The sequence below is a fragment of the Macadamia integrifolia genome, chromosome 8 (genome assembly GCF_013358625.1).
Source record: "Macadamia integrifolia cultivar HAES 741 chromosome 8, SCU_Mint_v3, whole genome shotgun sequence".
NCBI classification, from domain to species: Eukaryota; Viridiplantae; Streptophyta; class Magnoliopsida; order Proteales; family Proteaceae; genus Macadamia; species Macadamia integrifolia.
In genome coordinates, this window is record NC_056564.1 from 15,872,893 (window position 1) to 15,899,682 (window position 26,790).

At 39.8% G+C, this 26,790-nt stretch overlaps 3 protein-coding genes across 5 annotated transcripts in view; 2 read left to right on the forward strand and 1 right to left on the reverse strand.

Annotated features, from left to right (window-relative positions):
• LOC122087254 (6-phosphofructo-2-kinase/fructose-2,6-bisphosphatase-like) overlaps positions 1 to 4,695 on the forward strand; it is a 28,618-nt gene extending 23,923 nt beyond the window's left edge. For 2 of the 3 annotated variants that reach the window (XM_042656322.1, XM_042656320.1), the window contains exons 16-23: positions 1,096 to 1,193; positions 2,836 to 2,911; positions 3,065 to 3,127; positions 3,249 to 3,340; positions 3,429 to 3,497; positions 3,589 to 3,652; positions 3,798 to 3,863; positions 4,458 to 4,695. In XM_042656322.1, coding sequence (XP_042512256.1) covers positions 1,096 to 1,193; positions 2,836 to 2,911; positions 3,065 to 3,127; positions 3,249 to 3,340; positions 3,429 to 3,497; positions 3,589 to 3,652; positions 3,798 to 3,863; positions 4,458 to 4,535 — 606 coding nt within the window. In that variant the 3' untranslated portion in view covers positions 4,536 to 4,695. The remainder of the gene's footprint in view (positions 1 to 1,095; positions 1,194 to 2,835; positions 2,912 to 3,064; positions 3,128 to 3,248; positions 3,341 to 3,428; positions 3,498 to 3,588; positions 3,653 to 3,797; positions 3,864 to 4,457) is intronic. The other variant, XM_042656321.1, reaches the window with a different exon arrangement.
• Positions 4,696 to 9,787: 5,092 nt separating this feature from the next.
• On the forward strand, positions 9,788 to 13,872 carry LOC122087400 (receptor-like protein 7). Its single transcript, XM_042656517.1, has one exon. It carries the CDS (start codon positions 10,274 to 10,276, stop codon positions 13,655 to 13,657), a length of 3,384 nt encoding a protein of 1,127 aa, XP_042512451.1. The 5' UTR covers positions 9,788 to 10,273; the 3' UTR covers positions 13,658 to 13,872.
• Positions 13,873 to 14,075: 203 nt separating this feature from the next.
• LOC122087401 (RING-H2 finger protein ATL66-like) lies at positions 14,076 to 15,090 on the reverse strand. Its single transcript, XM_042656518.1, has one exon. It carries the CDS (start codon positions 14,907 to 14,909, stop codon positions 14,358 to 14,360), a length of 552 nt encoding a protein of 183 aa, XP_042512452.1. The 5' UTR covers positions 14,910 to 15,090; the 3' UTR covers positions 14,076 to 14,357.
• Between the last annotated feature and the right edge of the window lie 11,700 nt (positions 15,091 to 26,790).

Genomic DNA, 26,790 nt, shown 5'->3' on the forward strand with positions numbered 1-26,790 from the left:
GGGGGGGGGGGTGGGGGGGAATCACTGCTCTTACGGCGAGAGATGCGTGAGAACGATTGTTCTCCGGAGCGGGGAGGGGGCGTAAATGCAAGGCCACATCAACAAGGCAACCAATGCATCCAAGGTGCCCACCTAGGTGACCAAGGCATCCAAGGCACGCCTGTGCGATGCCTTGACAACTATGATCTGTTTTTGTTCTATTTATCTTAAAACCTTTTGATTCCAAAGTTGATCTCCAAAATATTAATAACTAAAACGAACTAGTTGATAGATTAAAATCCCTTTTTTTTTTTTTTTGGCCTCGTAAGCTAAGAAACTTTATTGATTGGAAAAAGAGAAGGTGAAGCTAAGAAACTTTATTGATTGGAAAAAGAGAAGGCCCAATGGACTCTTCAAGGCCACAAGAATAACAAAGCTATACAGAAAGACTCGAGGATAGAACTGAACACCTACTATACAGAAAAGGTGCTTGGTGGTTTCCATTTTTAGCATTAATCCAGACCTCTCAACTCAAAACAGATGGAGATCCAATATAACAGCTTAGGTTTAACTTTTGAATGACCACACAAGCTGGCACAGCGTAATTCTCAAATGCCTAATCATTTTTAGCCTCGGAATCAGGCTATCAGCAGCCACAATCTTTTCTCCTTTGTTTGCATTTGTTGAGAACTGCACATTTTGAGTAGAGAGATATATTTTGGAGGAGCCTAACCAAAACCTGCAGAGCTCAAGACCTCATTCCAAATTGCTTCAATATATGACCAAACATAACGGTAAATGTGGATTTCAGATGAGATAAACTGACATTTGGAAGGACATATCCCTGGCTTTAGATGTTCTGCTTGAAATGAAGTATATCAGTCTGTTTTTTGATGGAATGAAGTAATTGGTTAGTCAGAGGAACTCCTTCCTGCTTTTTCTGGTGATGTAACCGCAAACTTAAAAATTGCATCACCATGACTAAGTAGACAGCTTAAAATTGACCATATACTTTGGCAGATATAGTAATTGTTTCTGTGTATGGTTCCATTTTTATTCTTGAAAATTCTTCTCACTTTTCAGTACCAAAATTGATGGTTATTTATTTGTTTGCAGGTAAACACACATCTCACACCCCGCCCAATATTGCTTACTCGACATGGAGAGAGTCGGGATAATGTCAGAGGAAGAATTGGGGGCGATAATGTTTTGAGGTAAGATTCAATTCTTGTAATGATGTTCTAGTCCTACCTATGTGATCTTCCTCAGACCCTTCACTGTTGATTTTCGGAAATGTTAAAATTATGTCCCAGATGTCATTCATGCCTTCATATGGTAGACCCAAATGACCCAACATCTAACTTAAGTTGGTCAGCTGGGGGAGGGGGGGAGTTACTTTTCAATGAAATGGCTGACTCTACATTCAGGAATTCTGTTTGGATCATTTGGGTCCATTGATTACATCTCTCACTCCTAAAACATTATTACATTATATAATTTGAACAAATTATATATTTTGACACCACATGTTGGACCTCCAACCTCAAGGATGAAAATTAGCACTCCATACGGCACTCCATATACTTCATTGTGTTTAAGATGAATGGATGTGCCACTATTCACATGTAATATGACAACAGCATGGATCCATGTGATGTAGAAGCCCCATAACAATTCAGGGTGGGCCGACTGCATGGCATAGATCCCCGTCATCATCATGTCATGCTTGTGTTGTGTAGCATTTCCTGTAAGATGGATAATATTAGAGTAGGTGAGAGTGCGATGTGCTTTGTGCATACCATACCTGTTGGTATGTGAAATAGTTGACGTTTGAATTTCATATAATGAAAAAGTTGAAGCTTGCTGGAAGGATATTAGTGAAGGAAGGTTATGAGTTTAGTCATAATTCATAGGCAATGTAAAATGATGATGGGTCTAAATAACCAAGGGCCTAGGAATTCAGAAACCTTTTGAAAATCAGTTAAGGGTTATAGAAACCAGATCCAAGAAAAGAACTCAATATCAGGGAACTAGATCATCAGAATAGAATAGTTGATGTGGCCATGTTCATTGGCTATGATGTATGGGGCAAAATGTTGGCCAGTTAAGAAGTGTCATATAGAAAAGCTATGTGTAGCAAAGATGAGGATGTTAAGATGGATGTGCAGCAAAACTAGGAAGGATAAAGTAAGGAATGAACATATTAGAGCTGATTTGGGAGTTGCCCTAATCAATGATAAGCTCCGAGAAAGTCGTTTGAGGTGGTATGACCATATTCATCGGAGGCCTGGGGATGCTCCAATAAGGAGGAGTGATCAATTTCAGATTGGAGGAACTAAAAGAACTAGGGGTAGGCCTAAAATGACCATAGAGGAAATTGTGAGGAATGGCATGCATAGTCTAGGTCTTATCTCAAGTATGGCCTCTAATAGAGCCCTTTGGAAGCTAAAGATCCATGTAGCTGACCCCATTAAGTTGGGATAAGGCTGAGTTTGTTGTTGTCGTCATCATTATTATCGCTTGGTTAAAAATTCTCTGAAATTTTGTATTTGTTTTCTGTTATTTGCATGACATTGACAACAGATTGGTACATGCACGGTTATATTATTATGTATATCACTTCTATCCTTTGTGCCTTCTTGGTTATCTCTGGGTTCCATTGGCTTCATAGTTCCCATCCTTTTGTCACATCATCTTCTCTCTCTCTTTACTGTGCCCCTAGTTGTCATGTTCAAATTAAGTCATTCACTTCCATCCTAGCTCATTTCGAAATTCACTCGACTTTATTTATGATGCTAATGTTTTGTTTCCTCTACTGTAATATAGCAATGTATAATAAGAAATGTTATTGAACAGTGAAGCTGGAGAAATTTATGCAAAAAAACTTGCTAACTTTGTGGAGAAGCGACTCAAACCTGAAAGGGCTGCTTCTGTGAGTTTCTCTACTATTATATTTAATTATATTCTGGTATCCAATTCTATTTAGAGGTTTGCGGGTGAAGATGATATTCATTCTTTTCCTGTAAGTTCTGCAACTATTCTGTCTTCATTTTAACCTGCTTATAATCATTCCATTCTTCTTCAGATATGGACTAGCACATTGCAAAGAACAATCTTGACTGCAAGTCCAATTGTTGGATTCCCTAAGGTCAATGCTTAATTACAAAAAAAATCATACTAATGTCTTCATCAATACATTTTGTGAAAGTTTTGGTTGGTTGTCTTCCTATAAATACCTAATTTCATTCTTTGCAATTTCTTTTGGGTAGATCCAATGGCGTGCACTTGATGAGATAAATGCTGGAGTATGTGATGGAATGACATATGAAGAGATAGAGAAAAATATGCCAGAGGAGTATGAGTATGGTGCTAGTTATCATGAGAAAGTTCCATGGAATAATTCAATTTTTTTATTTACAATTTCCTTGGTGCTCTTGGTCTACTTGCAGGTCACGTAAGAAGGACAAGCTGAGGTATCGGTATCCTCGTGGGGAATCTTACCTGGATGTTATCCAAAGGTATGCAATTGTGATAAGTAAGAAGTCTCTGTCTTCTGGTTTTACTTTTCCCCATCACTGTCATTATATTTTGTCATAAATACTTATGCAGGTTGGAGCCTGTAATTATCGAGCTTGAACGACAACGTGCACCTGTTGTAGTGATTTCTCACCAGGTTATATATTTGTAGCATTGAAGTCCCCCCCCACACCACCCCCCCCCACCCCCAAAAAAAAAAAAAAAAACAAAAAAAAAACAAAAAACCACCACCAAGAAAAAAAATGAGACCATTGTATAACCATTCTACTCATCTCTTGTAGGCTGTTTTGAGAGCATTATATGCATATTTTGCTGACCGCCCGTTGAAAGAAATTCCACACATTGAGGTAATCCTTGATATCTGAAGAAGTTGCAGATGATTTGCTTTTGTTCTTTTAAGAGGCATGAAAATGGAACTGAAAGAAGAATTTATTGAAACGTGCGCATCGATATCGTTTGGGTTGAGAGGGGGTAGACACTATTGGTCCCTCAGCTGGGACAGATCTGGATCATCACCCAAAAAAAAAGGCAGGGAGGGAGGGGGAAAGCAAGGAATATTTCTGCCATCTGACTTGCCTGATATTTGGCCTGGAGGGTATCATTCATGGACCTTTCAAATGGTGGGTCCAAAACCTATCTCTGGTTTTTTTCTTTTGGGGGGGCGGGGGTGGTGTATGTGTGAGGGAGAGGGTGATCAGTTCCTGTATACGACTCTGGGAGAGTCGCAAGGTCAGAAATCTAGGCATACCAATGGATTTGCACCCAAAGCACTGTTTGAGAAACACACCGGTTTCACACCTAGTGAAATTCCTAGTAGTATATTACTATGAGAGAGAACATTTGACAATCTCAATGGTGTGCTTGGGATTTAATGTGTGTACCCTTGGAGACATGAACATATTATGTTTGACATTCTGACAAGGGCAGGTTCCAATTTTCAGGTGCCGCTTCACACCATAATTGAGATTAAAATGGGAGTTACTGGTGTCCAAGAGAAAAGATACAAACTCATGGACTGAGTTTATTGCAAGATTTCTCCATATGTAACATAACTGCCGGATGACCACAGAGCCTAAAAGAGACAGTACCATAGCAATTCTCTATTCTTTTAATCTTACTTTCATTAACTGGAAGATGTAAGATAGAGGGAATGAATGCAATTCACTGGATTCACAGCTACCTTTGAATTATCATGGCCTTATTCTGTTCATGCAAGAGCAGTCAAACTGCTGTTGAAATGGTAACATTTTCCTAATTTGTAAGTTTAAAAGGTAAAAGTTTAACCAAAAATAAATAAAAATAAATAAAAGGTAAAAATGATTCAAAATAGTTGATGTTTCTAGTTTCTTCCATTGCTTTCAGACGATTGCCTTGTATTAATTAACTTCCTATTTCTTTTCAATTTATTTATTATCTCAAGTTCTCATATGTTAATTGGAAGCAAGGATTGAAGTATCGGTATTGGTTGCTATATCAATTGGCTAATTTAAGATACATATCAGAGGGTATTGTATCGTTTTGAAGATATGTTAAGACATGTTAAAGATTGAGGATTAAAGGATCGGTCGTTGTATCGATTGGTTAAATTTAAGATACATGAGAGATATTGTATCATATCAGATATATTTAAACCATGATTGGAAGAAAAGAAAAGAAGAAATAATTTTGAGTGCTATATCATATCTGCCATGGAACTCCTAGTTGTATCGATAAAAAAGAAAAGAAGAAAAAGTTTTTTTTTTTGAATTTGAAGATGGAGATAGCCGCATAAATCAATGATTTTTTTTTTTTTTTTTCTTTTTAATTCTAACATAGCCTCAATGAAGCTTATCAACCCCATAGCTGCATCTCAGAGATGGTCCATGGTCTGCCAACGTGATTCTCTTCGCTGCTCAACCTTGTCCTTATATCTCTGCAGAAATTCGTCCTTTTGACAATAGAGTGCCATCGCAAGAAGCCCAAGCACCAGCTCAGTCATCCATCTACGCCCGCCACTGCCATTGATCATTGTTTTCTTCTTCTTCTTCCAAGATTCCTAATCTATCTCTTAAAGCTTCTAGCACGATCAGATGGATTTGGGGTGGCCCAAATTGGGGAATTCTTAAAATTTTGAGAACAGAGAACTCACAAAGGTCATTAGGTAGTAAGTAATTTCAGGGTCCAAATTTTTTTTAGAGTGGTTTTATCGAAATTGGTTTCTCAATATTCTAGAATGGAGTTGGTGGACCAGACTGTATTCTGCACAGATTTTTCTGGTTACATGAAGGATCGATCTAACAAAACTTATAGCTGAAGAAATAATAAGACAGCTACTACAATTCCCTTCCAAATTGGGATCCAGTTTTCAGTTAAGGTGATCATGCTCTGCAACTCCTTATACCATGGTTTAGACTTAACTGCAACGGAAGGGCCTGCACCCAAAACCAGAGCAGTTATTCTCTACAGTGAGTGCAGCAGTGCAATGAGCATCAGATGGTCGAGAGCATCTGGGCATGTGTCCCGAGGTCATCTCGGCCATTGGTGCTCACCGCACCGCCGCACTCATGGCAGATGATGTTTTCATCCCAAAACCTCCTCCCTACGCAACAACCAACACCACAAACCCACCACCCAACGACCCACTGTAGATCCCAACTGAAAAAAGACATGAGAAGGAAAATACGGGAGGAGAGGAGTGGGGAGGGTAGTAGGGATGATGTTAGAATTTATATTTATTTTATTAGTTTCAAAATGAAGTTTTTCTTTTATGTGTTTTATGACTTGTAATGGTGTGGGACCCTTAGGGTCAAGGTAATAGAAAATGGTAAATAACACCCTATGGGAGTCCTAAAGTTCATTCATGGCCTAACATGAGTGGAGAGGTGGGCAAAGAGAATTGATTGGGATTAATTTTATTTATGAAATTAATTCTTAATTCGTACCATAGGTTATTGCCAAATGGAGGTAAATGGTCAATGTCATTATATGGGCGCCCTAAAGTCCATTCATGGTCACTACTATGAGTGGGGAGATGGGCTAGAAAATGATCAATAACATCCTATGGGAGCCATAATTTCACTCATGCTCATTACCAAGAGTGGAGAGGTGGGCAAAGAGAATTGATTGGGATTAATTCAATTTATTGAATTAATTCCCAATTCATATTCATATAACATTATTCTCCAATTAACTTGCCATTAATTAGAGGTTACTCTTGAGGAATCAAAAAGAGTGCAAGGGTTGGTTTTGGGTCTATATAAATTCAACCAAATACCTTGCAGAGAGATACATTCATACATTGACACTCCATTTATTTCTACTCTTTGCAACCATACAAGTCTTTCTCTTTCTTCTATTTTCTTTAAGTCTTGTGTAAGGTTAAAGGGGGCTGTTGTGCTGTAACTTTTTGTTCATTAAAAGGATTAGAAGAATTGCCTCATCTTCTAGTGTGAGGTTGTTTTATCTTGGAGATAGAGGTGCAGAACAACTCTTGGCAGTAGAGGGCATCAATCACCTTAAAGGCAGCACTACAAGTGTGACTCAACATCAATTATGTTAAAAGCTTCTTTAGTTGCTGTGGTGGCGATTTAACATCTATTTCAAGCTTTTCCTCATCTCATTTCAGCCAAGGATCAATACTACAATATCATAGCAGTTTCTACTGCAAAAGATTTGTATTGCAATTTATATTTTGTAAAAAATTGTAATACAATTACTCAACAGATAATTTGGCTTTTAAAAATACCAGGGCGATAGAAGAAGAGGTGGAAGTCTTATTTATTTTTGAGTATCATCAGTAAATATAAATTAAATATAGACCAAGTATAAAGGAGTGATAGTAATTTCCGGTTATAAAAATATCTATTAGTAGTAAATTTTTGGAATGCAATTTTTCTACAAGTAGCTGAAGGATAAATATTTGAAGTTTTTTATTTTATTTTTATTTTTTTTAGTGGGAAACAGTATGAGAAATGATGGTGACAAAAAAAGAAAAAAAGATAGATTGAGCATATTCCCTCATCCATTGAGAGGCAAGACAAAAATGCCCACTATGCGACATTGTGATTAAGAAAAAAGAAAAAGATTGGACACACCACCTGCATATCACAAACTGCCTGTGTCTATTTACCGTATACGAGCAATGTGCCTATCCCTCTCCCTCTCTATCAAGAAATATTATAGAGAGAAAATTCCTTTGATTTTGTGCGACGTGTTTGACTCGGACGCTTACAAAGTCTGATGAGCAGCTAAATTCCATTCAATGAACTATTAATTGAACCCCATCCCTAACATATCAAACCAGCAGGTCTCACTCACTATTCTTCTTTGCGTTGTTTTTATCAGAGCTATTAGAGGAGAGTAAGAGACCCGTTTGGCAGAGACCGCCATCATCTTTTCTTGTTATTCACTCCCAAATTGGGTGGGGCCTATGAATTATTGACTCATTTTGTATTCTTTTACTTTGAATTTAGTCCTAGATGATTTAGGTATTTTTTTATTTTACAAGCCGAGGGCCCACCCTATGCTTATTTTCCTTTTTATTTCTTTTTCCATGAGAGACCCCATGTTTTGATCATGGAAGTTGCATTATAAACTGTTAAAAAAAACCTAATCTAACATGATTCTTCTGTTTCATGTGAGAGTGCCTTATTTGAGGTGGAGTAGTACCAAACCAAACCTTAAATTTTCTTGAGTTTTAAAAACAGCTTAGCTTGACTTTCTTTACTCCGAAAAAGAGACTCTTCGCAGGTCGCATTTCCTGGCTGCCCTTTTCAGTTTTAGACCTTCAAGTCTTTCATGGTATTAAAATAGTGTCCAATCATCAAATCATGGGGCAATATTAATCATTTCCTTATTTTTTATCTATATTTTCCTTTTTTTTTTTTCCTTAGCTACCAAGCACAAACTCTCTGCTCTCTGCTCTTTCTTTTTTTTTTTTTTTTTGTTTTTTTTTTTTATTTCTACCAAGAAAGAAAAACTTATATCCTGATTTCTTAAAAATACAACTGGTTTTCACCGACCCTTTTTCTGTGGGATTTTGAAAACCTCAAAATACCCCTAGTAAAATGAGAGGAGAGGGGTAATTTGGGATTTCAAAATACCAGGAGAGAAGGGAAGGTGAAAGTAGTATTTTCTAAAGAGGGAGAGGGTTCTGAAAGGCAGCATTAAGGATGTGAATTTGAAATTGAAACGAGCTGTTTATACCAAAATCAAAATTGTTTCGTAAATGATTCAGTTTTGGTTTCAAGTTTAAGATTGATTACTTAAATGGGTCGAGTCGATTTTAACTGTTTAACACGTTGATTTCAAATCGAACCATTTAAAACGACAAACTGATCCGATTGATCCATATAACGATTAAATATTTGATTGTTTTAACAAAACATAATGGTTTAATTTAGGGAAGAATTAAGGACCATAAAGGTTATCCAATAGTGGATTCAATAATTTACTCATTTTATGTAGTTAGGTAGTTAAATCATTGCTTGTTCAATGCCTCATTTAATCTGATATAAAATTTGAAGTGTTTACTAACAAATGCAAATTTTAGTAAGCATACAAATAAACTAGCAAACATATTACTAACAGTTTAGAAACCATATGAAATAAACCGAGATCAAAACCATTTAAAACTATGAAATCGACACAGTTTAAAAACCATGAAACCGAAACTGTTTACTAAACGGTCGCAGTTTCAAAAAATGCAATTATTAGTAAATGATGCAGTTTTGATTTCAGCCATATAAATGAAGCGAATTGAATTGCACCAAAACCAAACCGATTATCACTCGCCTCTAGACTAGCTCAAGGACCAATGAAATCGCACACAAAAACATAGAGATTTCCATCTTTCATGAATGGTTAGGATGATTTCACTTCCCTTTATATCTGAATAATCAAAAAGAAGTTGAAAGTAGGGGATTTTGAGTAAATATAGATTGATTGCCCCCACAAATCATCAATAAGAAGGTTTTTACATTTGTTAATCCCGTCTTCTTTTCTTTTTTTTTTTTTGGTAGGAGTTAATCCCATCTTACACATTGGCCATTATCTTCTATGGCTTCCAAGTTCAATCTGTGTTGAATCTCATCTTTCTCCCTCTTTTGTGATCAATGAGCACCTTTTTCTTCCTGGTAACTAATCAATGGGTACCACTACTGTACTGATGGTGTAGAGTCTGTAGACTGCAGATGAAGTGTTAAAAAAAAAAAACCAAGATCATAGTGAACAGCAATACAATACTGAATTTAGAAATCGTTTGATTGGCATCTTTGATTGGGTCCTCTCCTATGGTTTTATCATTGCCATCAAATGGTCCCTGCCTTGCCATATACTAGAGTTCCATGGACATTGGACCCATCTACAAGTAAAAATATATTTTTTTTTCTGGTTGTGGGGGAGGGGGGGGTGGTGGTGGTGGGTTCAAGAATCAAGGTCTGCAAGTAATTCAAATCAAAAGAAAACAAGAAACCTTGAGCTTCAAGAACGACAAACTACAAACCACAAAGTCGTTGTTCAGAATAGTCTTCCTCTGAATTTGATTTGTAATGGCCGACAGAAAAACGCGTCCCAAATCCAACAGACGCGTTTTACTTTGACGGCGCGCTTCTTCTTCTCCTCCTCTCTCTCTCTCTCTCTCTCTCTTTCTCTCGCCGAGCCGGCCATAGCCCACACGTCGAACCCACGAGGCAACGGTCAAGTCTTCACCCTCTTTAAGCCCTCAAACACCTTATCCCACTTCTGATTCTCATGGGCGTGTATCTCTCGATCACATCCAATGAGATTTCCACTGTTTTCATGGCTTCTTCTTCTCTACTCTGTTTCTGTTCTATTCCCCATTGATCAATTTCTGGTTTATTGCCGATGTCTTGAGGATCAAAGATCTCTGTTGCTCCATCTCAATCAAAGCCTCTCTTTCAATCTGAGACCCCGTCCCGTTACTTCAAAGCTTGCTTCATGGAACACAAGCTCCGATTGCTGTACTTGGAAGGGCGTCACCTGCGAACAGGGTTCTGGTCATGTTAATGGACTCGACCTCAGCAGCGAATATATAACTGGAGGACTTGACAATTCAAATAGCAGTCTCTTTAATCTTCGATATCTTCAAAGCTTGAATTTGGCAAACAACTACTTCAATCGTACGCAGATTCCTTCTGCGCTTATCAGGCTCGTGAATTTGACCAACCTCAACCTGTCCAAGTCGGGTTTTGCTGGCCAAGTTCCCATTGAGATCTCATATCTGACGAGGTTAGTTTCTCTTGATCTCTCCGCTTTTCCTGGAAAGACTCGATTGAGACTCGAAAAGCCAGATCTTGGAACTTTTGTTCGAAACCTCTCGGGATTGAAGACTCTCCATCTTGATGGAGTGAATATATCAGCTCCGGGCAGTCAATGGTGCCGGGCCTTATCCTCTGCACTTCCCAATCTCCAAGTGTTGAGCTTATCCAATTGTTATCTTTCAGGGCCACTAGATTCTTCACTTTCTGAACTCAGTTTGCTTTCTCATATTAGTCTCAGCCAGAACAATATTTCTGCTGAAGTGCCAGTATTCTTCAAGTATTTCAGTAACTTGACTTCTCTGCACCTCAATTCTTGTGGGTTAAAGGGGAAATTTCCAGAGAAAGTTCTACAGCTAAGGAACCTACAAAGCCTCGATGTATCACAGAACCCGTTGCTAAGTGGTTCTTTGCCGGAATTTTCTAGGAATGGCTCTCTTCAGAACTTGATACTCTCTTCCACTAGTTTCTCAGGTCCCTTACCAGATTCTATAGGCAATCTTAGCCTTCTGTCCAAATTACAGCTTACGAGTTGCAGCTTTAATGGATCAATTCCATCGTCCATTATACAACTTAATCAGCTCGATTCTTTGGACTTGTCACTTAACACCTTCACTGGCCCTATACCTCCGTTGCCTGAAACTCTAACCCAGGTAAACCTTGCCCATAATTATTTAACAGGTTCACTTACGGACTCCCATTGGGAGAGGTATGGAAAGCTTGTTACTCTTGACTTAAGGAACAATTCACTCAATGGAAGTATACCATCATCTCTATTCACCCTGCCAACACTGAAAAACTTAAAACTAAGCCAAAACCAATTTTCTGGCCAACTCAAGGAGATGCGCAATATGTCTTCAGCATCGTTGGATACCCTTGATTTGAATAGCAATAATCTGGGGGGACCAATACCATTATCGATATTTGAACTCCAGAAACTTAATGTCCTTACTCTTTCTTCCAACAATTTCAGTGGCACTATAGAGCTTGAGATGATTCAGAAACTGCAGAACCTCACCTCTCTCGATCTTTCCAACAATAGCTTGCTGGTCAGTACTACCATTCACAATTCTAACTCATCATTCCCCCAGATCCGCACACTGAAATTGGCATCCTGCAAGCTGCAAGGCTTCCCTGACTTCTTAAGAAACCAATCAACATTGTCTAATCTAGACCTGTCCAACAATCAAATTCATGGGCAAATACCCACTTGGGTTTGGAAAATTGGTAATGGGTCTCTTTCTTATTTGAACCTTTCTTTTAACTCCCTCAACGATCTGGAACGACCTTTGCCCGATCCGAGTGATATTGCTTCATTGGCTATGCTTGACCTTCACTCCAATTTTCTCCAAGGACAAATCCCAGTTCTGTCATCAACCCTAACATATTGGGATATCTCAAACAACAGCTTCCAATCCCGCATCCCATCTAATATCACTTCTTACCTTGTCTTCACCATCTTCTTCTCTCTCTCAAGCAATAATCTCAGCGGGGAAATCCCTCAATCAATATGCAATGCTGGTTATCTTCAAGTTCTTGATCTGTCTAATAACAGCTTGAATGGCACAATCCCCTCATGTTTGGCTAGCATAAGCACACTGACGGTACTGAACCTAAGGCGTAACCACTTTGTCGGTCATATTCCTCAGGAATTTCCAGTTGGGTGCAGCCTAAGGACACTGGATCTCAGTGGGAACAGATTAGAAGGACCATTGCCTACAGCCCTGGCCAATTGCAAAAAGCTAGAGGTTCTCAATCTTGGGAACAACCAAATAAATGGCTCATTTCCATTATACTTGGGAAGCTGTACTGACTTACGGGTCCTTGTTCTGCGCTCCAATAAATTCAACGGACCCATTGGTGAAGAAGGCATAAATCATAATTTCTCAAAGCTGCAAATTGTAGACCTCTCTTCCAATCACTTCACGGGTAATCTTCCCACTGAATCCTTAATGAAATGGACAGCAATGATGGTTGAAGAGGATGAAACACAATCGAAGATTAAGCATGAGACATTGAGAGTCAGGTTCCTAAATTACAGTAGTCAAATGTACTACCAGGATACAGTGACGGTCACAATCAAAGGACAAGAGATGGAGTTGACAAAGATCCTAACCGTCTATACCTCCATTGACTTGTCAAATAATGGATTCCAAGGGGAGATTCCAAAGGTGATAGGAAACCTCAACCCTCTCTATTTTCTTAATTTGTCTCATAATGCTCTGATTGGACGAATACCATCATCCCTGGGGACCCTGAAACAGCTCGAGTCATTAGACCTCTCAAGCAACAAGTTAGGAGGAGATATCCCTTCGCAGCTGATAAGCCTAACATTCCTTGCGGTCCTGAACCTCTCGTGGAACAACCTTACGGGAGCGATACCAATGGAAAATCAATTTCGGACATTTTCAGCAACTTCCTTTGAAGGGAATGAAGGCTTATGTGGACTTCCATTGTCAAGAAAGTGCACAGTCAATCACGTATCACCACCAACATCCACATATGAAAACATGGGTCCACAATCTGATAAATTTGATTGGAAGTTCATATTTAGCGGAGTGGGTTTTGGTGCAGGAGCTGCAATGGCTGTTGCACCACTGATGTTTTCGAAGAAGGGAAGGAAATGGTATGACAAACAGGTGGAAAGAATTTTTTTCATGATAATCCCCTCTGCAGGTTTGCTCTGTACCACCTGTGATGATGGAAGGGTTGAAACAGAGTATAATACAGAAGAAGAGCTTCCAGAGACAAGTGAAGACTCTGATGACGACGAGGAAGGAGAGGAAGATGAAGAAAGACGGGGGAAATTTTGTGTCTTCTGTTCCAAATTAGACAGTAGCAGGAAGAAGATTGTACATAATCCCAACTGCTCTTGCCACAGTTAGTTGCCAATCATTTATTCTACCACCGCTTCTTCTTAAGTTGAAATTGTCAAGTTCACAAATTTTCCAAGCCTTGAATATTCTGTAAATAAACAGAGAAAAGAGCACCCATTGGACATAGTTACAGAAGCATAGATTTTGTCATCATATTTCTACATGCTTTGTTTTCTGTGATCCATTCGGCAAAGAGTATGAAGCTTGTTTTTATCATTCATGAACTTTATTTTTTTCGCTTGCCATAGATAGAAATTTTTTCTTTCAGGGATTCCATCAAACAGGAGTTGTTAACAATACTCTGCACCACTACTACTAGCTTGACTTCTAGAAGAGGACTAAAGATGCAACTTAAATTAAAACTCACAATTTAAGTAAGTACTTTCGTTAATTTGAAATCTGAAGCGATTGAACAAGTGGACATATGTTTTGCTATCAATTACCAGCTCCACTGATTCCTTAACACTTTAAGGCCTTGCAACTTAGAGAGAGAGACGCAAAGACAGAGACAGAACAAATGGGTTTTACTACCAAATGAAAATGAATAAGAAGAGGTATTATATAAACGACTTCACAGAGGGAATTAAAGTAAACAGAACAAGAAAGATGATGAAACATATACTGATACACATTGCGATCAATTGGGCAGTAGAAAAAAGGATGAAGATGTATAAACAACTTCACAGACAGACGAAATTAAAAGAGAGAATCATAAAGAAGTACAAACAGCTTCAGCTCGGAGAGATGCTCGACAGAGTGGGCAACTGGACTGGGTACTGAGCCACTTGTCGACGCAGTCGGGATGAAAAGCATGGCGACATTGAGGCAACACCTTAACTTTCTCTTGGTCTTCAAATGTAGTAATACATATAGAGCACTGGGTTTCTTCGGCCGAGGAAGTCGAGGACCGGTGCAAGAAGATTGGCAAGCTATGGATCGTGGCCGGGTCGAGGCCAATGGATTGAAGCGGTGGCGCCGTCGGTTGAGGGATGGAGGTAGAGAAGGCAGCAGCGTTAGCGTTGGCGTTGGCGTTGGCGTTGGCGTTGGCGTTGGCGTTGGCGTTGGCGTTGGCGGTGGCGGTGGCGGTGGCGAATCGTTGGCGATAGCGGCAGACCCATTTAGCGTAGAGGCAGAGGAGGGTGAACAAGAGGAATAGAGAGAAGATGATGATTGTGAAGAGGAGTGTTCGGCCGTGGACTTGGAAATTCTTGTCGTCGAGCTCGGTGTAGTGCCAGTGGAAGGGCTGAGCTTGAGAGGCCATAGAAACCAGAGTGAGGAAGAGTGGCAGTGGGGCTCATGGTCATGGAATGGTGCTTGTGGTTGAGAGGCGCGTTGGTGCCATAGTCATGGCCCGCCAATGCCAGAAATTGCTCCTGAGCATGGGCGGGCCATTGCTGTTTTAAAGTTTGGGGAAAAGACTGTGAAGCTAATTTTTAACCATGTCTGTGCTTGTGCTTCATGAAAGTTTGTAAATATCTAATTGGTGGGGTCGTGATTGAGAATTATCAAAAGTGTAATGATTCTTGTCCATTTAATTTCTTCAAACCCCAAAGTATATGGGCCAGGGGGTGGGTGTCTTGTCTCGGTGTCTCCACTCTCCAGTGAATGGCGCAATCTTTATCATCTATGACCCTCCAATTACCACCTACTTATAAGTTGATGTCAATACACTGGTTACTGGAGCAGTAGGTTTAAGCTTTTTTTTTTGGCAAGAAAAAAAAATTTAAGGATAAATATTTTCTGTCCGAGAGCGGCCTTGTGCCATAGACACAAGGGTACATGCCCCCAGGAGGGGTATGGTAGTCATTAAGCACCCCCTGTATCTGTGTTTGTGATGCATTGGTCGCTCTATGACAAAAAAAACTGTCCTGAACTTTAAAGTAGGAATTATTGAGTTTTCTCATGTGTACAATGCCTTCTTCTTTGCCAATCATTCACGTAAGCAAGAGAAGAAAAAGAAAGATTTCTTTGGCAATACCCTTCATCTTCTTTGATGATCTCCCTCTTTGGATATATATTTTATTTCTACTCTGGCAACAATGCCATTTTTCTTCAACTGCCTGGCATTTTGAACTAGTTCTCTGAAAATTATCTTTGCAAATTCCTAGGCTACCATTCATGCTCTTTATGATGTATTGCATTTTATATTATGGTATCTCTATAGGGTTCTTTAAGCCTACAATGTAAGCTAGGCACAAACACATCGAATATTATATTAATTTGGAAAGAAAAATATATATAATAATCGCACGAGGCGTAGCTTGCATTGTAGTCTCAAACACTTTTCCCTAATATTAAATGGTATTTTTAATTTTAATTATATTTATTTATTTATTTTAACAATGGTATTTTGTGTTAGACTATTAGTTATAGGAGAAAGAACGCCACTAGGTCGTGTGGTCATTGCACCAGCGTCTATGGCTAAGTTAATGGGAGTGCATTGGCACATAAGCATCCAAGCAGTGGAACAAAAGCATCTTTTAATGGAGTCATGTTTCATACGTGGGTGTATAAGATACAACCAGGTAGCATTTTTCTTCCTCATTAGTCATACACATATATTTATACATCCTTTGTATGTTTCAAGTTGTATTGTATGATCACTCATTCGATGCGAGTTTGCGTCCAATTACTGGAGACTTTCTCCTCTCCACCTCTTCGTCTCAAATTTCATGGGGGACTACATCGCAAATTGGTACCTTTTCATTCACTCAAAATTCAAGCAAGCTACACCTGCAACAAACTTGGACCTCATCTGGACCTCCATTATTTGGCAAATTTGGAAGGCTAGGAACAGGGCAGTTTTCGACTCCACCCCCCTTTGCCTAAGCTCAACGATGACTACATTCAATCTCATGATAGCTGAGGGCATGTCGACCTTTGCACAGCCAACCCCCTCCCCCAGTTCAACCAAATCCCTTTGCATACAGTACTCCCAGCTATTGATCACCTTTTCTTCATCTTTTCTGACAGCTTTTGGTGTAGAGCCCTGCTCTTTAAACCCAGTTTATTGATCTGTTGGTTCGGTTTTGTCTTACAGGGTCTAAATCGGAACAGGTTGATGATGATGCCTAGTGGTACATGACGGCAAGGATGACGCTGAATGCGGGGTGGCTGGATGAGATTGAGTCAGTACCCGAGATGATCTGCACACCTAAGCTGTGCCCTTGCACATATCACGAGGCCATATATGAGTAGGAAATGTACATTACCGTATTTGAATGATAGGAACTTGATCCACAACACATGGCGAGAGTGAAGTACATGTTATGACCCTATTTTCCTCCAAAATGCAGCAAGATTAGCTTGTTTGGCCAACTGGTGGGCGTCACTGGTAGGTGCGAGACCCACAAGTGTGACCCACCTGTTGGGGTATTGTAGACCCCAGCATGCCCGGCTTGGATTAGCATGTGCGTCTCGACCTCCTCGTCGTAATGAGGTCTTGTATGCTCGATGATGTTGGCTACCTCGCTCAAAAACACGATTTAATGCGATTCGATCCATAAATGGGCAAAACCAAATGGACCCTAGAAGATATTTATAACACTAGGGTATAAATAGCCTTATAGCACTCGCTCGCTCATTTATGGTTTTTAGCAAAGTAGGTGAGAGGAGTAAAGAAGAGGTAGAATAGAGGAAGAAGGAGAGAAGGAAAGGGAAAGAGACTCACCCCTTTGATTTCGGAGCCGCACCTCATCTTTCTGTCGTTGGAATAGTGACCGGTGACTTGAGTTCTTCATTTTGAGGTAAGTAACACCATAAACCTTGGGAATTAATGAAACCCTCTTTGAGTATGTGTGAATCTAGATGTTAATGAAGCCATTGTCTGTTTTCGTTGAAGCATTTGAAGAAGGAAACAAAGATTTGAGGTTATTGAAGTAGCATTTGAGTTTGAGAAGAGGATTCTAAGATTTGGGGTTTTTCCAAATAAAGGTACGATTTTCTCTCATAAATCTTGTTGTCTTTTTAGATCCATGGTACAATCAAGTAGATGAAGCTTAGAATGTGTAGGAAATGATGTGGCAATCACTCTATTGGGGTTCCAAGAGTTAGAATGGAAGAAAGGAGAAAAATAGCAAAGTTCGAGAGAACCGATGGGTAAGAGCGATGGGTGCCTGACCCGCCATTGTGACCTACCAGTCATTTCTGCACCTCTGGTTCTACCGACGGATAAGACAGGCGGGTTTCTGACCTGCCTGTATGACCCGTCAGTCTAGGAAAAATTCACAGGTGGGTAGGAGAACCCACCTGTATGATCCACCTATACCCCAAATGAGCTTCGATTGAAACCAAACTCACCGACAATATTCTTCACACTATAATACACGTAGTGACCATATCCTACTTCATTTATGGTCTCGATTTGTATGTATTTCTAAACCCTTTATCTATAATAGGTTTTGAGAAACTCATCTTCTCACTCTGGATCTTACCTGTCTGCGAGTGCTGATTGCTCCACAATAATAGGTAAGTGGGGAGAGGACTTTGATTCTTAGTTTTTAGAGTGTTTTTGGCATCCTTCGTATTCATGGACTATATTGACATATCGATTACCATGCTCATGCATATGATTGATGAATGAGTGATGCATTAGAACTGAACATGTATATCTTAAATTTTAAATGCATTGTTATATGTTGAAATCTTGATAATGGAATATCATATGATGTTTATGATGCCAGATTGCCGATCATATGTGGGATTTCTAGATTAGATGTCGTAGCCAATTTGGAAACAAGTGCATTGGTTCACCATGGAATGGGACACGAAAGAACTATACTCCCAACAGGGGTTTACGTGTTGGGTTATCATTAGGGGAAAACATCGGTCGCGGATAGCCATGGTGGTTAGAAGTATGCCTGGTTGATCATTAGGATAGTTGGAAACCTTGGTGATATATTCATAGGGCCAATCGTACTGGTTTTAATTTTTGCTGTGGCTCGATTACGATTTACTTTTCTACTATGGTTCGGCCATGATTTATATTTCTGTTGTGGTTCGGTCATGATTTATTTTTCTGAGTGCTCATAGTGGGCCTTCTTCGACAACCCTATGGGCATATCGCGGGATGGAGAATGTATCTCAAACCCGGGGCATACCCGCATTGTGGTTGTGAATAGCACATTACCTATGACCTAGAATGATTTGTTTATGTGGGTTAGGATTAAAATGAATCTCATGCATATAGTATCATTTGAATACATTTGCTTGTGTGTGTCTTTCTTTTCATTTACTGAGCTAGTGAGCTCACCCCTCGTGTACACATATTTTTAGATGATTTTATAAGATATTCTGTAGAGGAGCCTATGCCGAGTCCCACTGATAAAACCCCAATAGGGGATTGGTGGATCCCCAAAGAATGTGAGCACGGTGAAGGCTGCCCATGTGAGGGTTATATTGTAGGGCAACGGTGATGGAATTTATTGACTATACTCCTTTTTTATTCTTTTGGTATATTTTCTTTTTGTGTTCTCAATATTTGAATTGCTTACTTGTGTAAGTACTATGCCTACGAGCCTACATGTAATCATACTATGTATAACAATTTGGGTTTCAAGAGTATATGAGAAATTTCAGTTAATAATTTATGACAAGACTTCTGCTGTAACATATTATTGTATTCTATTGATCACTTATGACTTACTGTGTTGTGGTTACTGTATCAGATGATCCTGGTGGTTTGGGTTACTCGGAGGGAACCTGGTCAGTGGTCCAGTTCTATGTGAACGGGGCATGACAACAGTGGTATCAGAGCGTGATGCTCTAATCGCATAGAGCTTGTAAGAATTAAATTCTTATAAATGCAAATTTAGATAAGGAGTTGGGGGGGGGGACCATAAAAGACTTCAAATAAAATTAAAAGTATACAAAACTTAAAAATTTTGCCATGATGTATTTGTAATTGGAGAGTATCAAAAGTTCATATAAAGAGAAGAGATTACATAACCATAGAGAAATTCCATGCATAAGAAGAGAATTCACAACATAAACATATCCAGAAATTTCTCTACATACTAGAGAATTGTTTCAATAGTTTTAGATAAGAAAAGAGAATAAAAAAGAAAGAGAAGCAAAACAATAGAATTCCCCCAAAAAAATTACATCCCAATAAGAAAGAAAATAAAAGAAAAATCATCAATCCTATCATTCCTCATCATCAATGTCATCCAAGTCGATGACCTCCTCCACCTGTTCTCTTGAGTTAATACCCAAACGGTGATCATAATAGTCGAATCGATGGTTCACCAAGTCCACGCCATATCCTTAGCAGCTAAGTCCAAGGCATGGTCTACATCATTGATGTCTATGATCATGCTCGCCTGAGTTTCTTTTACCTCTGCCTGCCCTGTCAGGAGCTTCTCCTGACCCTCCTGAAGTGCCTTCAAACTGGCCATCATACTCTGGAAGTCAAACCCTCTACTTGGAGATGGTGGAACAACTCTGAGGGGTCCTCATCCTCCATCTCTACGTCCATCTCTATATCCTCCTCCTCGGGGATATAGTCCTCATCCTCCTCCTCATCATCGCCACCCTCCTCCTGGGCTGCCTCCCCCATAGCTGGCTCCATAATATGAAACAATTGCATCTTATGTAAGATGCTCCGACCGAATTTGTCTGCAAGAGCACTACCCACCTCACCCTCAAGGCCATCATGAAAGTACTAAAAAATCTTAGTAAGTGACCAAGAGTATGGATAGTTACCATCTGCTGGATGGGCTGCATGATACTCCATCGTCTTCATAATTACATATGAAAGGCACGGGCATGGAGGACCGTCCAGTGTAGTGTAGAGGTAGAAGGTCACATAAGCAGCCATAAAGTTCACCTGGTTCCGGTGCCTGACACGAGGAAGCAGGTTGAACTAAGCTAGGCGGTGAAGACTCAAACCTCGGCATGATAGGAAGTCTCAGACTTTGGTCGAGCCTCACTACCACAGATGGTCTAGTAGACTTGCCTCTGAAAGCTTTCACTCATATGGGGACCAAAGGCCCTACCCTAGGAGGGCAATAATACTATGCACCCTTCAGGGAGATGCCTAAGATCTCCGCTAGTAGATCAATGGGAAGCTGGATATTCCGACCCTTTACCCGACTTGTCATAAGTCACCCCAAGGTTGCAATAAAATAGCTTCACAAGGTTGGGGTAGCCGCGACAGTCGAAAGAAAGCATGGATTAGCCAAGGGCGATGAATCTCTCGAGCAACCGAACTCAAACAAAGTCCTCCACCACAATGGACTTCTCCAACAAAATCGACCTCTTAGTGAACTCGACCCAAGAGCGTGCAGCCTTAAGATTACGAAACACATGGTCATCATAATCCTTGAACTCCTTGGATAGGTCTCGAGTGGGTTGAGCTCGAGATGCTGAAGAACTGGAAGCAGAACCCCTCCTTTCCCTACTGGAAGCATGCCCGCTTTTAGAAGAAGAGGCTACTCCCTTGCCCTTGCGAGACGACATCCTGAAAGGTGAAAAAAGAGTATATAAGAAACCAATGAAGGGCTAAAAGGAAATAGTAGAATGAAAGGGAGAAGCGATAAACAAGGCAATATACTCTTAAGGAAATGACTAGTGGAAATGACACACCCTATATTAAGCAACATTGGATAAGTAATGCATGTAATATGTCATATGATGGAGAAGAACCCTATGAACTTAATGCTATTGACATCATGGGACTATATTTGAAAGGTAAATGGCAAATACTATATGTGACAAATAAGCATTATAGAACGTAGATGTTTGAGGTAATACGCCAATGAAAGACAAGGAACAGATACATTATTTAAGGCAAGGATACATGTGAATACCAAGGTTGCCTATCATTTGAAAAGATTGACAAATTTTCTAAAAGATGAGTAGATGGGAAATTCCACAAAGAGTAGCATAAACCTAGTAATCCAAAGCATGAAGAAATTCTTAGCAATGACATAAGGGGAAGGGATTAAATTCATGAGAAGGTATATAATTGACATATTGAGGTCAAACAAGTAAAAAACCCAGAATTTCCTAAGAACATTAACCTAGAAAATGGGAAAAACTTCATACCAAAGTGAGAAAAATGATGTATATGTGCAATGTAGTACTTATACCACTATTATGCAAACGAAGGTGAGTGCATGGACTCATTGAATCAAACATTTCACAAATAATGAAAGAGGAAATGGGAGAAACCATAAAACAACAAGAATTTTGAGGATGGGGGTTAAATAACCCATAGGGATGGCATCTGTGATGTTAGAGATGAGAAACATCAAAGAGATGACAAATCCACATACTCCATTCAATTTAGTTGGGGAAATAAAAAAGAAAATGGAGTTTTTGAGGTTATTGAACAATAGTAATTGAAATCCCAAAAAAAAATAAAATAAAAGGGGAAAGCTTACTTACTTGATGTTGAGAATGAAATGTAGAGGCTTGAATCCAAGTGAGAGGCGTGTGTAGGGCTTGTAAAGGTGTCCTTAAGCCTTCTCTAGGTGCCTTGGATGATTTGGAGAAGAGACAAAGAAGAGGTAAATGAAGAGTTTTTGAAAATAAGGGTTTTCTGTCTTAAAAACAGAACTCACGACAAGACCAGCGAGTCTCCACTGGCAGGTCATAAAAAGGACCCACTCGCAGGTACAACCCATCGGTGTGGGTTTTTGGGTCGAAAATCTCAAATTTTTTGGGATTTGATTTTTAAGCCTTGTAGACCCCATTTTTACGAAAATTAAAACTAATGCGTAATGAATTTCATGCATGCTCATGTGGGGTAATTATGATAAAATGTGGACCTTAATGCTTGGGAATGCATGCTATGATGATGAAATGCACTACGATTGAGTGATGGGAGACATGATATGAATTGATCTTGTGCTTATATGAAGTAAATGTGGCACTTAATTGTACCAAATCTTGATGCAATCCAAGTACGAAGCATCATGGTATATACTAGATCCGACAGTAATGTAAAAGGGGCCCCACGTGATTCCCGTCCTATTGGACGACCACCTAACCATTGGGAACCTCGACTATGGGTGAGTCCTAGACAAGAAGATATAATTGAGGGCTCACCTACCCCAAAAATTCCGGATCGTCCTCCTATTGTTACTCCCAATGATGTTGCGACTCTTATCCAACAGTCGCAACAGGATTTTCAGCAACAACTACTCCAACAACAGCAGACCTTTATGAATGTTGTACAATAACAGTTGCACCCTATGTTTATGGGTCAACATCCTCGTGGGGTACCTTTCCCACAAGATCCTCCTGTTGTACCTGGTGTTGGAGTCCAATCGGGGGGTGTTTCTCCTCGAGTACCACCGGTTGAGACACAAAGGAGTGCATTACCTGCGCTATCACCAAAGGATCATCCTAGAGGTACTCTACCTGGGGTTACTCCATGGTTCTCTCCTCATGGCACACCTCCATATATGGTGCCACCCCCGTACCAGTATTACTCAGCATATCCTCCATATTGTCCACCGGCTGCCACTACTGCAAGACAGGTGGAATCATTTAAGAGGCACTTGCCACCTATCTTCACCAAGATGGGGAGTGATCCATTAAAGCCAGACCGGTGGATCCAATAATTGGAAAAGATATTCGAGGTGGTGGAATGTACAGAACCTCAAAAACTCATTTGTGCTGGGTTACAGTTAAGAAATGAAGTTGATTCATGGTGGAAGGCTTCTAAGCCTATCTTGTTGGCAACCCATCCGGAACCAACATGGGAACAATTAAAGGAGATGTTACTATCGAATTATTACCCCTCAAGCTTTAGAGATTGTAAAGAAACTGAATTCTCAGCTTTAACTTAGGGAGATAAGTTTGTCCTTGAGTACCAGCAGCAGTTTGAAAAGTTGTTTTACTTTGCCCCTCTACACATGAAGACAGCAGAGAAAAAGGCAAAGAAGTTTCTGAAGGGCTAAAGATATCTATTGGCACAATTTTAGGGGCTATGACTTGACTGATTTTGCTCAGATTGTCTAGAAGGCCAAAACTATAGAAGACAAGCAGAAGGGAGAGTCTTCCACTACACCTGGACTTTGGAAGAGGTCCAATCCCTATACAAATTCAAGCATCTCAAACAAGAGCTTCCGTAGGCCATATAATTATGATCCATCATATCAGTAACCCTATAGATCATCGGGTTACATGCCCCGACCAGCCAGTAGACCGGGTACCACCTCTTTCACCCAAACACTAGCACGGTCCCTACGACTCCACAACCACCTTGTCTTTCTATTGCACAGGGCCAGTTACAGAGGGCACCAGTACTGATGCTGGCCTCTCAGAACAAGTGCTATGTTTACCATTCACTTAGACATTTTACAAAAGATTGCCCATACAAGCCACTTATAGTGCAGAGTCAGCCTCCTGTTCTTAGACCCGCCTTGACTCAAGGTGGTCCACCTTAAGGAAGAATGTATGCATTATCAGCTTAAGAGGTTGAGGCAAGCCCCGACGTTGTAGCAGGTACCTTACCTATCTCGGGAGTACCAGCTTATGTATTGTTTGATTCTGGTGCATTACATTCTTTTATATTTAAAAGATTTGTTAGTAAGATTGATGTGACACCCAGGACTTTAGAAAGTAAACTGATTATTAGCACACCTACGGGCAAGGTAACACAGTTAAACTAAGTGTGCGGGGCATGTTCTGTTGAAATAGGTGGGAAGAAACTGGATACTCAACTTATCAAATTTAATATGCAGAATTTGGATGTTATATATTGTATGGATTGGTTATCTACTCACCAAGCAAATGTCATGCATGCCGAAAAGCAAATTAAACTGGTGAGAGATGATGGTGAAGAGCTTGTGTATCAAGCGGATAAAATAAAATGACCCAGAAAGATTTTTATCTCTACATTACAGACGGTAAAGTTATTAGAAGATGGATATCTGGGCTACCTAGCTTCAGTACAAGATGTAGAAGCAAAAGTCACACCATTAGAAGAATTAAGTGTAGTTAGGGAGTTCCCCGATGTCTTTTCAGATGATCTAACCTAGCTTCTGTCTGACACAGAGTTAGAGTTTGCCATTGATTTGGTTCCCAGAGTGGCACCAGTATCTAAAGCTCTGTACAGAATGGCACCTCCCGAGTTAAAGGAGTTACAAACTCAGTTGCATGATTTGTTAGAGAAAGTGTTCATACGCCTGAGTGTTTCTCCTTGGGGTGCCCTAGTTCTATTTGTCAAGAAGAAGGATGGGAGTTTACATATGTGCATTGATTACCAGAAATTAAACAAGTTGACCATCAAGAACTAATATCCGTTGTCATGCATAGATGCTCTTTTCGATCAGTTGTAAGGTACTAAAGTATTCTCAAAGATTGATCTTAGGTTTGGTTACTACCAGTTCAAGATAAAGAGTAGTGATATACCCAAGATGGCTTTTAGGACCTGATATGGTCATTATAAATTCCTAATGATGTCTTTTAGTTTAACCAATGCACCAATAGCCTTTATGGATCTAATGAATTGAGTATTTCATGATGTTCTTGATAAGTGGGTCATCGTTTTCATTGATGACATCTTGATATACTCGAAAACAGAAGAAGCGCATGCACAACACTTGCGAATGGTACTTCAAAGATTGAGAGAACAACAATTATATGTAAAATTCAGCAAGTGTGAATTTTGGTTGAAGTTGGATTCCCAGGGCACATAATATTTGAGAATGGGATCGACCTGGGGAAGGTAAAAGCAGTCATAGAGTGGGAAGCTCCCAAGAATGCCATCAAAATCAGAAGTTTCTTGGGATTAGCAGGCTACTATCTATGGTTCATTGAGAATTTTTCCCGAATCGCCGCCCAAATTACCAAGTTGACTAGAAAAAGGGTGAAACTTGAATGGTTAAAGGAGTGTAAAGACAGTTTTCAAGAACTAAAGAAATGATTGGTATCAGCCCCAGTGTTGACGATACCAGAAGGCATTGGTGGGATGACAGTCTACAAGAATGCCTCTAGAATTGGGTTAGGTTGCGTTCTTATGCAACACGGCAAGGTAGTGGCCTATGCATCTAGAAAGTTGAAAGAATATGAGAAGAATTATCCCACTCATGATCTAGAGTTGGCGACAGTTATCTTTGCCTTGAAGATTTGGTGCTATTACTTGTATGGGGAAAAGTGCAAGATATTCAGTGATCACAAAAGTCTCAAGTACTTCTTTATCTAGAGGGATTTGAATATGAGACAAAGAAAATGACTAAAAATCATGAAAGATTATGACTGTGATATACAGTACCATCCAGGTAAGGCTAATATAGTGGCTGATGCATTGAGCTAAAAAACTCAAACTGTATCACTTGCTTATTTGGCCACCAGCCCACAACTTAAAAAAGACTTCATTTTGATGGATGAAATAATTTTGAATGAGGTATCTACCTTAGAGCTTGATCAGCAACCTAAGGATATTAAGCAGTTAACCCTATCTCTGGCAGTCCTACAGGTGCAACCATCCATCAGGTATGAAATAACCATGAAACAACCCATAGATCCTGACTTGCAGAAAATCAGCATTAAAATCCAAGAGCATAGGATGGATGATCCTAATTTCACAATAGCCGATGACAGAGCACTATTGTTTCGGGGTAGATTATGTGCACCCAATGACAAGGGGATCCAAGACAAAATAATTAAGGAAGCATATAGTTCTGGGTACACGTTTCACCCCAAAAGCACTAAGATATACAAAGATATTAAGTAAAGTTATTGGTGGCCAGGGATGAAGATCACAGTAGCCCTATATATTGCACAGTGTCGTACATGTCAGAAAGTCAAGGCAGAACGACACCGACCTTATGGCACTCTTTAACCACTCCCAGTACCATAGTGGAAATGGGACATGATTACAATGGACTTTGTCACTGGGCTATCCCGTTCACCTAAGGGAATTGATACAATTTGAATGATAGTTGATAGACTTACTAAATTGCCAATTTCATTCCAATCAAGACTACCTACTCCATGGACAAGCTAGCATAACTTTACATGGAAAATATTGTTTGCTTACATGGAGTACCAGTGAGTATTGTGTCAGACAGAGATCTAAGGTTCACATCTAAATTCTGGAAGAGCCTCAAGTATGCTATGGGAACATAGGTGAACCTAAGCACTACCTTTCATCCACAGACTGATGGGCAATTTGAATGAACGATACA